This window comes from Capsicum annuum, chromosome 12, assembly GCF_002878395.1.
Source record: "Capsicum annuum cultivar UCD-10X-F1 chromosome 12, UCD10Xv1.1, whole genome shotgun sequence".
In the NCBI taxonomy this organism is placed as follows: domain Eukaryota; kingdom Viridiplantae; phylum Streptophyta; class Magnoliopsida; order Solanales; family Solanaceae; genus Capsicum; species Capsicum annuum.
In genome coordinates, this window is record NC_061122.1 from 157,745,210 (window position 1) to 157,758,963 (window position 13,754).

The 13,754-nt window shown below is 32.3% G+C and overlaps 1 protein-coding gene across 1 annotated transcript; it reads right to left on the reverse strand.

The window, feature by feature from the left end:
* Positions 1 to 5,805: 5,805 nt before the first annotated feature.
* Positions 5,806 to 6,183, reverse strand: LOC107872187. Its single transcript, XM_016718958.1, has one exon. It carries the CDS (start codon positions 6,181 to 6,183, stop codon positions 5,806 to 5,808), a length of 378 nt encoding a protein of 125 aa, XP_016574444.1.
* Between the last annotated feature and the right edge of the window lie 7,571 nt (positions 6,184 to 13,754).

A 13,754-nucleotide genomic window follows, 5' to 3' on the forward strand; every position in this document is an offset into this window, starting at 1 on the left:
AATCCAAAAATCCTAATAGTACACATGAAAAGAAGAAGTGTCTTCAGTGCCTGCATCGCATGGGATACAATATTCGAAGATGGTTAACGGGTTAAATGGTAGCATATAACTCAGGGAAGAGATAAAATAATGTAAAGTCAAAACTATGGTAAAATTCACATGCACACAATATACGTACATATATATAATCATGCCGGGGCAGGGAATAAGGCTTAGCATAAAGTAAAACATTATCGTGGACTATGTAGCTCAACCATTATAAACAGGCACCCATAAGTTATATGGGTCCGACTCTCCCTGCTGAAAGGGCCCCAATGCATGTTAGCCGCATGAACTGTAGGTATCAAGAAATGCCAAGGAATGACGTAAACCTACATCAATCCAGGATACAAAAAATATATATTTATATAGATTGTGTAACAAGCACAAAGTCATTAAGACCAACCCTCACGCCAACAAATGTGAGTTTCTAGTATAAGTCCTTCAAGACTCACACCTTCACAACTTAGCTACATAACCCTCTTTAAGCCCAATTAAAACAAGTTTCACATAACTCATTCATTAAACCATGGAATTACACATTAAGGCACATCACACGTATCGCCATACCCTTATGCTTTCAAGCTTACACTTATGCTATTAATTATATTCCATCATCTTGGGGGAATGCCTTGACCCCCTTTATTCATTATATCAAATTGGGGAATGCCTTATCCCTTATTAGTTAATCAAATAAAGTCGAAGGGAATGCCTCAACCCCCGAGGTTTTGATTTTAATCAAAACATGACTAACAAGGCCTTCAAAATCCATGTTTAACCTTTTCATCATTTATACAATGCAATAGTATGGGTAAATAATGTCAAATTATGTGAAAAATCATATTTCAAAACCAAGAACACAAGTTGATTGAGGGAACACAATTTACAAACCAATTTCAATACCAAAATCATCAAATTGAGGGAATTCCTCAATCCTAATTCCAATTCCCACGCCCATGCAACCCATTAGTTCAAAAAAATTCAATTCAAAGTATGAATAATCCATAATAGTCATGGGAAAACAATGTAAGAATCAACTATGCCAAAAATCCACAACCCATATTGAAACCCATATTTAATTCCACATAAATTACCATGTAAATTTATGCTTTAAGTAAAAAAAGTTTAATGGTAGAGTCACATATCTTAAAGTACAAACAACTATGGAGAGAAACCAACCCTTGAGTCCTTAGATAACCAACTTTGAGAAACCCTAGCTTATTATTACCTTAGGGATTTGGGAGAGTTTGAGAAAGAGTTTATGCTTGATAAGTATTGAAAATAATACCCCAAAGGTTCTTTATAGCCACGGGTCTTAAGTGGTTAAAGAGAGAAATATCCATAATGCCCTTCATTAAAAAGATATAAATTTGTCGCCATTAACTATGGGTCACTATACGACTCGTGAAGACTTACTACAACTAGTCTCCACGAGTCATAGTCTAGATAGTAGCTCAAGGCCCCCTTACTGGTGACCCTACGACATCAACCATACAAATTTTCAAGTGACCCTATGACTCGTAGTGTCCTAGACGTAATGAGGACAGAAATATTTTGGTACACACTGTTCACCCTATGATTTAAACAATATGACTCGTATAGAGTCTTGACAACTCATTAGGATCAAGTCAAAACAAAGGAAGAAGCTAAAGCAACCTCAACTGGTCACCCTACGATTAGGGTCCTATGACCCGTAATGACACATTATATTCAAAGGTGAGTCATAACGATAGTCAGCTTACAATCAAGAAATTTTCCAAGGACCAAAAATTTAGGGTGTTACAATATCATGTACTCATAGAATTTTCTCATAACTATTTTAAAATATATTTTTTAAAGAAAGCTTAAATTACTCAAAAGTTCAAAATTTACTTGTGTCTTATGGAGTTCAAAAAACTGAGCATAAGCTCATAGTAGAATAGTTACAGATCAAATTTTGAGCGTGACTTCAGATAGCTTTCATGAAATTTTATGAGCATATGTAAGCATAAAGACAGTTTTTGAAGGATTACTTAGAACCAAGATTCTACATGGGTTTAGATAACACATGTCCATAACTATGTTATCAATATAGGTTTAATGATCGCTCGCTAATCGGGTGACTCCTCGTTCACCTTTTTATCCTAAGAGACTCATTAGTGGACTGGATACACATATAAATAGCTAGGCTCCATACAACGACAAGGTTTAGAGCATCCCTCCCAAATGGTATGTCGATTACAAGAACTTTTCTAAATCAGAAAGATTCAATTTGCTTCAACAATAATTATTTTGTCAAAATATTTTCAGTTTTAAGGTAAGTGTTATTTACAATATTTACTTTCATACTTCCTTTAAAATTCAGTATTATAATTTAACTTATGATTTCAGATTGTATGATTTAGTCATTGAGGATTTCAGCTATTTAAACTCGATTTCAATTTCATATATTATGGCCACTCAATCCCTGACTTTTAGCAAATACTAGAAAGATGATTTATGGCTTTAGGACATTTGTTTTCTAGAAAGTGTCTATAACAATTTGCATATTGTTTCATGCATTTTTATTGCTGACACCTAATTTTTGCGCTCCAAGACTAATTTAACCGAGAGTTTCTTTGATTTTTAATAAAATCAAAATGTTTATTTTCTCTAGAAAATGTGCTCTAAAATAATTATTTTGGTGTAATTTTATCATTTAAGTGTCAATTATACATTTTTGTATTTGCATATACATGATTATATAATTTTTGTTATTTAATTAAACATTTTTATCAAAATTGGATTATATTGAGATTAATCTTGAAAATTAATTCAAATGATAAAATCTTGATTCGAATATAATTTGTTCTCAAAAAATAATTTATCTGGAGAAATATTTATTTGATTTTATCTAATAAATAAGCTCGGGGTTAAATAAATTAATAATTCGTATGGGATCTTCTTTAAATTTTAGTCAATGTATAGTATTTGGTCATAATTGCAATGCAATTAGCCAATAGAGTTTTAATATGATTTTAATTTGAACAAAATTAACTAAAATTATGATTTAGGTCATATTTGTAATATAATTCACTAATTGTATCTCAATTGGCCAAAATTTAAATAAGATTGGATAATTTCAATCTAATTTTGGCTATTTAATAAATAGAAAGCCAATATACTCGTACAAATCTCAAATTTCAAATTTGAATATCAAATTTGTATTAGAATGTACAATTCCTCCTCAACTTTGTCCTTTCTCCAATTTGAATTTCAAAATTTGTACTAGATTGTACAATTTCACCTTAACCTTATTCTTTTTAAATGGCAACAACAACATACCCAGTGTATTCCCATCAAGTGGGGTGTGGGGAGGGTAGTATATATGCAGTCCATCCCACTACCTCAGATAAAGTAGAAAGGCTATTTCCGATAGACCCTCGGATAAGGACAGATACCAATATCACCAACAAAATACATAAAAGCATGCAACCATCTGGTAATACTATAATAACAGATATTTAAGCATAATAACAGAAATAAGACACGCACAAGGTAGTACTAAAAAATCTATTAAAAAAACATAAATATCACTAATGCACCACAGAAGTACTCCTACCCACTAACCCTCTACCCTAATCCACATCCTTCACACCTTTCTATCAAGGGTCATGTCCTCTGTAAGCTGTAACTGCTCCATGTCATATCTAATAACCTCCTTCAAATACTTCTTAGGCCTACCTCTACCCCACCTAAAACCATCTATAGCCAGCCTTTCACACCTACGTACCGGAGCATCACTTCTTGTATGTTGTCCTCCAGTGAAGCCATTCCCATATTTTCTTATATAATCTTATTTCTAACCTTATCCTTCCTGGTAAGTCTACATCCCTACCACAATATTCTCATCTTCGCTATCTTCAACTTATGTATGTGGAAGTTCTTAACTGGCTAACACTCTGCCCCATACAACATAGTCGGTCAAACTACCACTCTGGAGAACTTACCTTTGAGTTTTGGAGGTACCTTCTTATCATACAAGACTCCCAGAGCAATCTTTTATTTTAACCACCCTGTACCAATCTGGTGCGTGACATCCTCATCAATCACCCCATTACCTTCAATCATAGACCCATGGTACTTGAAACACTCTCTCTTTTAGACGACCTAGGAATCAAGCTTTACTACCACGTTCTCCTCTTACACCAAATCACTAAACTTATATTCCAAGTACTCTATCTTAATCCTGCTCAACCTATATTCTTTAGACTCAAGGGCCTGTCTCCAAAGTTACAACTTATCATTAACTTTATCTTAAGTTTTATCAATCAGTATCACATCATCCACAAATAACATACACCAAGGCACCTCCACTTGGATATGTCACATCAAAACATTCATCACCAAGGAAAATAAAAATGAGCTAAGAGTCGATCCTTGATGCAATCCTGTCAAAATGGTAAAGTGCTCTAAATCCCCTCCTATCATCCTCACACGAGTCTTTGCATCAGTGTACATATCCTGGATTGACCTAGTGTAAGCCACGGGAACCCCTCTAGTCTCCAAGCACCTCTATAAAATCTCCCCGGGAACTTTGTCATATGTCTTTTCAAGATCGATAAACATCATATGCAAATCCTTTTTTCTGTCCCTAAACTTCTAGACTAATCTCCTCATGAGGTGAATGTCCTCAGTAGTCTAGCGACCTGGATGAAACCAAACTGATTGTCAGAAATATTCATGACCCTTCTCAGTCTTAACTCTACCACCCTTTCTGAACCTTTTATAGTATGACTCAATAACTTGATACCCCTATAGTTACTGTAACTCTAAATATCCCCCTTGTTTTTATATAAAGGAACCATCATACTCTATCTCCATGCTTCGGGCATCTTTGCCACCCTAAAAATGGTGTTAAATAGTCTCGTTAGCCATTTCAAACCTGCCCTATCAGTGCTCTTCCAAAAGTCCACCCAGAATCTCATCCAGCCCAGTCACCCTACCCCTACGTATCCTATGAATATCCTGCTTGACCTCTTTCACCTTGATACCCCTACAATAACCATAATTGCGACACTTCTCTGAGTTCTCCAAGTCCCCCAACATAAAACTTTTATCCCCTTTCTCATTTAAAAGTCTATGAAAATAAGATTGCCACCTCTTTCTAATGAGGGCATTCTCTACCAACACTCTTCCATCCTCTCCTTGGTGCACTTCACTTGTTTAAGGTCACGAGCCTTTCACTCCCTAGCCTTGGCAATCCTATATAACTTTTTATCCCCACCTTTCTACCCTAAAGCGACATACAAACTCTCAAAAGCCATTGCCTTTTCTGCTATAACCACTACCTTAGACTCTTTTCTAGCTAACTTATACACCTCTTTATTTGTCTGCTTCTCCTTTTCATAATTGATATCCACCAACTTAGTGTACGCCACCTTTTTAATCTCCACCTTCTGTTTGACTTCTTCATTCCACCACCAGTCACCCTGGTGCTTGCCCAGTTGACCTCTCAAAACACCCAAAACCTCTTTAGAGGTCTCCCTATTGTAACTAGCAGTTGTCTTCCACATAATTTACTTATCCCCTCTACTCTCCTAATCCCCCTAAGACGTCAACTTTCCCTCTATCTCCAAAGCACTAGCCAAAGTTAAGATACCCCACTTAATCCTGAGTGAACCCTTCACTCCCCTCTTCTTTTTTCCATTTCTAATTACAGACTCCATCACCATAAGATTATGTTGGGTCGAAAGAATCTCGCTAGGTATGATATTACAATCTTTCCATGGTTTTCTGTCAGCCTTCTTAAGGAGTGAAAAAGTCTATTTGTGTCTTGGCCATCGAACTACGAAAGGTAATAAGGTGCTCCTCCTTCTTTGAAAAGCCCAAATTCGCTACCCACAACTCATAGGCACTAGAAAAATCCAAAAGAGAAGCCCTTCCTTCATTTCGTTCCTCAAAACTAAAACCTCCATGCACATAATTATAACCTCCCAATACAGATCCAATATGCCAATTGAAGTCTCCTCCAATGAAAAGCTTCTTCGAGCTCAGAGTAAATCTCACCATTTCATCAAGCACCTCCCAAAATACCTTTTTCTCCTTCTTATCCAAGCCTACTTGTGGAATGTAGGCACTAATAACATTCACCGCAGACCTTCCAATAACCACCTTAATCGACATCAACCTTATTATTTTTCAATTTTTCAAGTTCAAATTTAAAATTCAAAATTTGTACTAGATTGTACAATTTCACCTCTGCCTTATTCTTTTTCTATTTTCTGAAATTCAAAATTTGTACTAGATTGTACAATTTCACCTCACCTTATCCTCCAATAAACCTTATCCTTAATTTTAAATCCTCAAAACACCCTTAAATTCTTTATCCTACATTGGTGGATACAAAGAATTGAATCCTCATTTTTTCTATAAATACTACCACTATTGTGGTAGAAATATGAAGTCTAAAAGAGTGACGAAAAATTTGACCAAAGAGTTAAATATTTTTAATAATTTTTTTAAGCAGTAGGCTAATCGAAGTTCTCAAAAGATTATTTTTTGGTAGTGATTAAGAATCTAAAAAAAAGCTTGAAGTCTTATTTTGCTGCACCAAGAAAGGTAAACACACCCTTTCTTTTTAGTTTTGATATTATTTTATTCATCATCTCCTCTTTGTAGTTTCGTAGTTGTAATTTTATTTGCTGGGATTGTTTGCTGTAGATGGCTTTAAAGGTTATAGGATGTTGTGATATTAATATTATGGCTATTTTTTTATGTTTATGGTGTAAAATGAGCTAATAACAGCTGAACGTGTTTCTTTTGCATTCTTGTTTGATTATTATGATTGGATGGATAAATTTTTGATCTTTACTTGATTAAAATACATACTCATGTCTTGTTTAAATTCATTGTTGGTGGAGATGTTCACATTTATCATGTAAAGTTGTTTCCTTTATGTTGAAAAGAATAGTTACTATTGTTTGTTTTGCCTTAATAAATTAGATGGATAAAGTTCAAATTCATGTTTGTTATTTTAAAAGGATCTATGAAAAATATTTCTCAATTTGAAGTAGTGATTACCTATATTTAGGGATTTGGTGTTATTTTTAAAAGGCCTATCAAGGCGTGCTATGTTTGTGGCCTAGCGATTTGCAAAATCATCACTTAAGATTGAAGCTGAAAACTTTGGCATACACATGATAGTTGACCCATTCGCATACAAAAATTTGTATTTTAAGTGATACTTTAAAGATTTAACTCCTTTGCAAATTCTTAATTTTTTTGCTTAAAGAGTTATTTTTATCCATGATGATATGCCATGATGAGATGCTAAGTTCTTTTGATATATGTTTTTGGTCATGATTTACTCATCTTCAAGGTCAAAACTATTTTGATTTTCTATTTTTTAAATTGAAAATTTGTTAGGGTTATAAATTTTGTTGAAAGGTTGTAAAACTGTAATCGAAGCTGGCATAATTAGACACTTTTTCTTAGAATTAATCTTTTACTATCTTTTCTATTTTTTCTTTGAATATAATATCTCAAACCTGTGTAATATATGTAATTGTTTCACTAAGGTTATTGATTTATTTATTAAAGTATTTTTGTGCATTTAGACATCCCATTGTTATTCACATACTACCATGAATTTTTTTTCAAATTTTTTGATTAGCTTCACTTGGTATTGAAAAAGTGTTGTTGCATTAGTATGTCTTGTATTTAATATTTGAGATGCCACAAATGGATTTAGTTATTTGTTCCTCATTCCTTTTTTCTTTCTTTAATGAAAACATGCTTTATACTTTATCATATCATAGTGTTTGATGCAAATATGTGTTACTCCATAGGGGATATTTGTCTAAATTTTAAGCAACTATGCTTGTGGTGGGTCATTCTTTTTAAGGATGCTATCTTTTTCATCTCATCATTTATCTTTTAAGTGTATAATTTTTGAACACATGTTAATTTCTTTTCTATCTTTTCCTTTGCATGAATCTTCTTTGGAGTCCAATAGGATTTCTTTCCTCTTGAATTTTATAATGGGCCAATGAGGCCGACCTTTTCGGGCCAAGTCCAAAGTTTAAGTTCAAAGTAGATTGAATAGCATGCGGGTGCAAAAAGATGAAAGAAGAATAAAAATAGGTCAAACCCTAGTGTTGAGGTCGCTAAAAGACTTGAAAAGTCTCAATTTTTTTTATTGTATCATTCTTTTAATTATTTATTGATTTATTTATTTATTATTCATCCTAACCAGATAGTGCGCAAGGTTACAAAAAAATCAATAGTCCAAAGGGTATCCACAAGTCGCAACTAAATCCTTACCGGAGAATATGTAAAATGACCAAATTGATATGCTAAGGGTTTTCTATAAGCCACATCATATCTAAATCGATTATGCATAGGATTACCTGAAGACTAGCAATTTGAGAGATATCTATGAGTCATATTGTATCTAAGGTCAGAAGATGTGCGAGAATATTTGAGAACTAGCGATTGGAGGGATGTCTCTAAGCCATATCTTATTCAAGGTCAAATAATATGTAGGATCACCTAAATGATAGCAATTAAAATGATATCTATAAGTCGCCTCGTATCCAACATCAGATAATGCGCAAGATTATACAAAAATGGACAATAAAAAAATCTATGTTGTATCGATACAAGAGACGCGTAAGACTTACCTGAGGTCATATCTAAAAAATCATTGTCAGTAACCAGAGGATTATCTTTCCATATATGACAAGCATTATAGGTGACCAAAATGGTTGCCTCATCAGAATAAGATTACACGGTTGCAGGGACCGTTTTGCATAAAGTGTCGTCGGTATCCAAAAGGGCCACCCCACTTGAAGATATATTCAATCGACTAAAAAGTCATTTTATTCAAAAAACAAGAGGGTTTTTTCATTTCTTATTGCATCATTTCCCTCAAAATAGGTACATTAGAGAGAGACTTCACTCTTTAGATAAACGATCCACACAAATATATGGTAAAAGACTGTGTATCCTTTTGTGAATTTTGTTTATTGCTAACAATTTATTTTAAGATATTGTTGAGAGAATTATACAAGATAAAAATCTCAAATCAAAACCATCGGTGCGGACGACTCAAAAAGAGGCGCAACATGATGTGGAACTTTTCGTAGCAGCAAAATAGGACATAGTGTAGAGAAGGACGTCAAACTTTTTGGACACGAGCTAAAGGATGATCGCCACCACCATCCAATCACACCCCTATTAGAAATCATATGGGTATCTTGGGATATTCTAGTTTCAGCTTTACCTTCAGAATATTTCTGAACTCATGCCGAGGGTAACCTTTCTTTCCTTCAAAATCCAAGTGATAAGACACTTAGAGATATGAAAATTATGTTTGGATAAATTCTTACCTATGGATGCGAAGAGCTCCATATTCATGGTTAAGAGGTTACAAGACTCTTTTATGCAACTTAATAAGCTTGTCACTCATCCCGAGCCAAAGATCGTCTAAAATAAAAGACTATTTTTTCTACCAATCGAGTAGAACTAAAAGCAGTCTTATTCCCTGAGGCTTTGGGATATGTAGGCTGGGATCTATGTAGAAAACTGACTGCATTCCAACCTCCCCTAATCCTCTTCTTTCCCAATTTTTAGGTTTCACTAAAATTTAAAAATTGAAATAGCTTGTGAATTCTTTTAAAACCATGCTTTTAATCAAGATTTATGAACTACAAGTGGCCTAAATTCTCAAGTAACCTGAGATATATAGGAAATCTGATATCGGGGTTCGATCAAAAATCCACGAAACTCGTGCAAAAACCAATCATTTTTAGAAATGAATTTGTGGTTAGATAAAAATTAATAATGTCAAACTCTCTTTGCCCAGGTTTACGTGCATCCACCCTACCTAAAGAGAGGTAAAAGTTGTTGACACCTAATTTCTGCCCTCCATGACTAATTTTGATCCTGAGTTTCTTCATTTTCTAATAAAATTGAAAATTTTATTTTCTCCAGATAATTGTGCTTTAAAATATTTATTTTGGTGTAGTTTTATCATTTAAGTGATGATTATATATTTTTGTATTTACATATACATGATCATATAAATTTTGTTATTTAAAAGAACATTTTTATTAAAATTGGACTATTATGGAGATTAATCTTGAAAATTAATTCAAATGGGTAAAATATTGATTCAAATACAATTTGTCCTCAAAATGTAATTCATTTGGATAAATATTTATTTGGATTTATCTAATCAAAAAGCTCGGGGTTAAATCGGTTAATAATTCGCATGGGATCTTATTCAAATTTTAGTCAATGTACTGAATTTGGTCATAATTAAAATAAATTTAGTTGTAATTGCAATGCAATTAGCCAATTGATTTTTAATATGATTTTAATTTAATAAAATTAACTAAAATTATAATTTAGGGCCATATTTGTAATATATTTGACTAATTAATTCTCAATTGGTCAAAATTTAAATGAGATTGGCTAATTTCAATTTAATTTGTCTATTTAATAAATAGCCTAGGCCAATCTACCCATTCAAATCCCAAATTTCAAATTTGAATTTTAAATTTGTACTAGATTGTACAATTTCACCTCAACCTTGTCCTTTCTTCAGTTTGAATTTCAAAATATGTACTAGATTGTATAATTCCACCTCAACCCAATCCTTTTTTCATTTTTGAAATTCAAATTTGAAATTCAAAATTTGTACTGGATTGTATAAATCCACCTCAACGTTAGTCTTTTTCAATTTTTGAAATTCAAATCTGTACTAGATTGTACAATTCCACCTCTCCTTATCCTTCTACAAACCTTATCCTTAATTTTAAATTCTCAAAACACCCCTAAATTCTTTTCCCCATATTGGTGGATTCAAAGAATTAAATCAACGTCCTTTCTTATAAATAATACCACTATTTTGATAGAAAGAAGAGGTCTAAAAGAGTGAAAAAAAATTGATCAAAGAGTTAAATTTTTTTAATAAATTTTTTTTAAGTGATAGGATAATCGAGGTTCTCAAAAGATTTCTTTCCGGTCATGATCAAGACTCCATACAAAGCTTGAAGTCTCATTTTGCTGCCATGAACGAAGTAAACACACCCTTCCTTTTTAGTTTTGATATCATTTTCTTCTTCATCTCCTTCTTCGTAGTTTCATAGTTATAATTTTATTTGCTGAGATTATTTTATTTAGAAGGCCTTGAAATTCATAGGATACTTTGATATCACTATTATGATTATTTTTTATAATGATGGTCTAAAATGAGATAACAATAGCTGAACGTGTTTCTTTGGCTTTCTTATTTGTTATTATGATTAGATAGATAAAGTTTCGATCTTTGCTTCATTAAAATACGTACTCATGTCTTGTTTAAATTCTTCATTGGTGGAGATGTTCGCATTTAACATATAAAGTTGTTTACTTTATATTGAAAAGAAAAGTTACTATTGTTTGTTTCCCCTTAATAAATTAGATGGATAAAATTCAAATTCGTGTTTCTTATTTTCAAAGGATATGTGAAATTTTTTTCTCAATTTGAAGTAGTGAGTTACCTGTATTTAGGGATTTGATGCTATTATTGAAAGACATATCATGGTGTGCTATGTTTGTAGCCTAGCAATTTGCAAAATCACCGCTTATGATTGAAGTTGACCACTTTGGCATACACATGATAGTTGACTCATTCACATAATTAAATTATAATTTAAGTGGTACTTTAATGATCTAACTCCTTTGTCGATTCATAATTCTTTTGATTAAAGAGTTATTTTTCTCCATGATTTTATGCCATGATGAGATTATAAGTTCTTTTGATATATGTTTGTGGTCATGATTTACTCATCTTCAAGGTCAAAACCTTTTTTTGATTTTCTCTGGTTTAAATTGAAAATTTGTTAAGGTTATAGAATTTGTTGAAAGGTTGTAAAAGTATAATAGGAGTTGGCATAATTTGATACTTTTTCTTAGAATTAATCTATTACTATTTTTCCTATTTTGTCTTTGAATATAATTTCTCAAACCTGTTTAATATATGTAATCTGTTTCACCACGCTTATTGATTTATTTCTTAAAGTATTATTATCCATTTAGACGTCCCATTGTTATTCACATACTACCATGAATTTTTCTTCAAATTTGTTGATTTACTCCCCTTGGTATTGAAAAGTGTTGTTGCATTAGTATGTCTTGTATTTCATATTTGAGATGCCACAAATTGGATTTTTTTCATTTGTTCCTCATTCTCCTTTTCTTTCTTTAATGAAAACATGCTTTATACTTTAGCATATCATAGTATTTGGTGCAAATATGTGTTAATCTATAGGGGATATTTGTCTAAATTTTAAACAACTATGCTTGTGGATCCATGTCATTCTTTTTAAGGTCTAGTTGATTATATTGTGTCAAATTCAATTTTTTGTAAGAATATTTAAGAGATGGGTTGATTTCCATTTCGTTGGATAATTTGATTTGCTTAATATCGTAGTTTACTATTTTTTTATACTTAAGAATGGTATCTTTTTCATCTCATCATTTATCTTTTAAGTGTAGAATTTTCGAACACATGTTAATTTTTCTTTAATCTTTTCCTTTGCATGAACCTGCTTTAGAGTTCATTTGGATTTCTTTCCTCTTACATTTTGAAATGGGTCAGTGAGGCCCACCTTTTTGGGTCAAGTTTGAAGTTTAATTTCAAAGTTTATAATATGGCATGGGGCATAATAGGATGGAAGACGAAGAAAAATTGGTCAAAACCCATTGATGAGGTTGCTAAGATACTTGAAAATTCTAAATTTTTATTATCGTCTCATTCTTTATTTATCTATTTAGTTATCTATTTTTCCATTCATTTAGGGCCTTGAAGCCAAAGTTGTAATCTTATATAGGTGAAGCAGATTTTGGGCCCCAAAAGTCCAAAAAGATAGTTTATGATAGGTTATGTACCAAAAGACTGAATGATTAGATTAGGACTAGTTATGGGCCAAAAGCCTAAGTATTTAGATTAGGACAGGTGAAGATGGGTCAAAAGCCCAAATTAGCTTAGGATAGGGTTTGCAGATTTGGGCCTAATAGCCTAAGTCTTTTAGTCTCCCTCTTTTCCCCTTACATGCTAATTGTTTTTATATTTCTAAGACATAGTTAACCCCCCTCCCCGTAAGTCGTCAAAATTTTTTTTTGCACAAATCTTGAAGTCAATTTTTTTCTTAATCATTTTCTTTTAGAAAACTCAATTTCCTTTTTAAAGTTAGTGAAAAAAGTACTTTTCAAATAGTTCGGATAGCCGTAAGTTAGTGGATACTCTTGGTGGCTTAAAAACCTTCCAAGAGAATTAATAGAGGAACCCTTTACTCAGAATTTTTAAACTTATAAGATTTTTTCTGTTTTGAATCTCTTAAGTAATATTTTTAGTTTTTCTTAATATTTTATCAAAAAATCTAGTGGTGGCTCTGTAATTACTTAAATTATTTTAGAATTTTCTTAAAGCTTTCAAAAAAGTTTAAAAAGTCAAAAAGTAATGTTTTTCTTAACCCTTCAAATTGAAAAGGACAAAGCAGAAATAAAGACTCTGCTGGGGATTTTAACTAGGTTCTAACCAAATATTTAAATTAGATTCTTTGACTAACTATTGTAGTGTTTAAATTATTTATGTTCTATGTATTTAAATTTTTGCAGAATTAAATTGTTGTATTTCATAGCATTCCTTTCATTTGAAATATATAAATTGTTTGGGGTTTCGTGGATGTCCCGACCCCTATTATTCA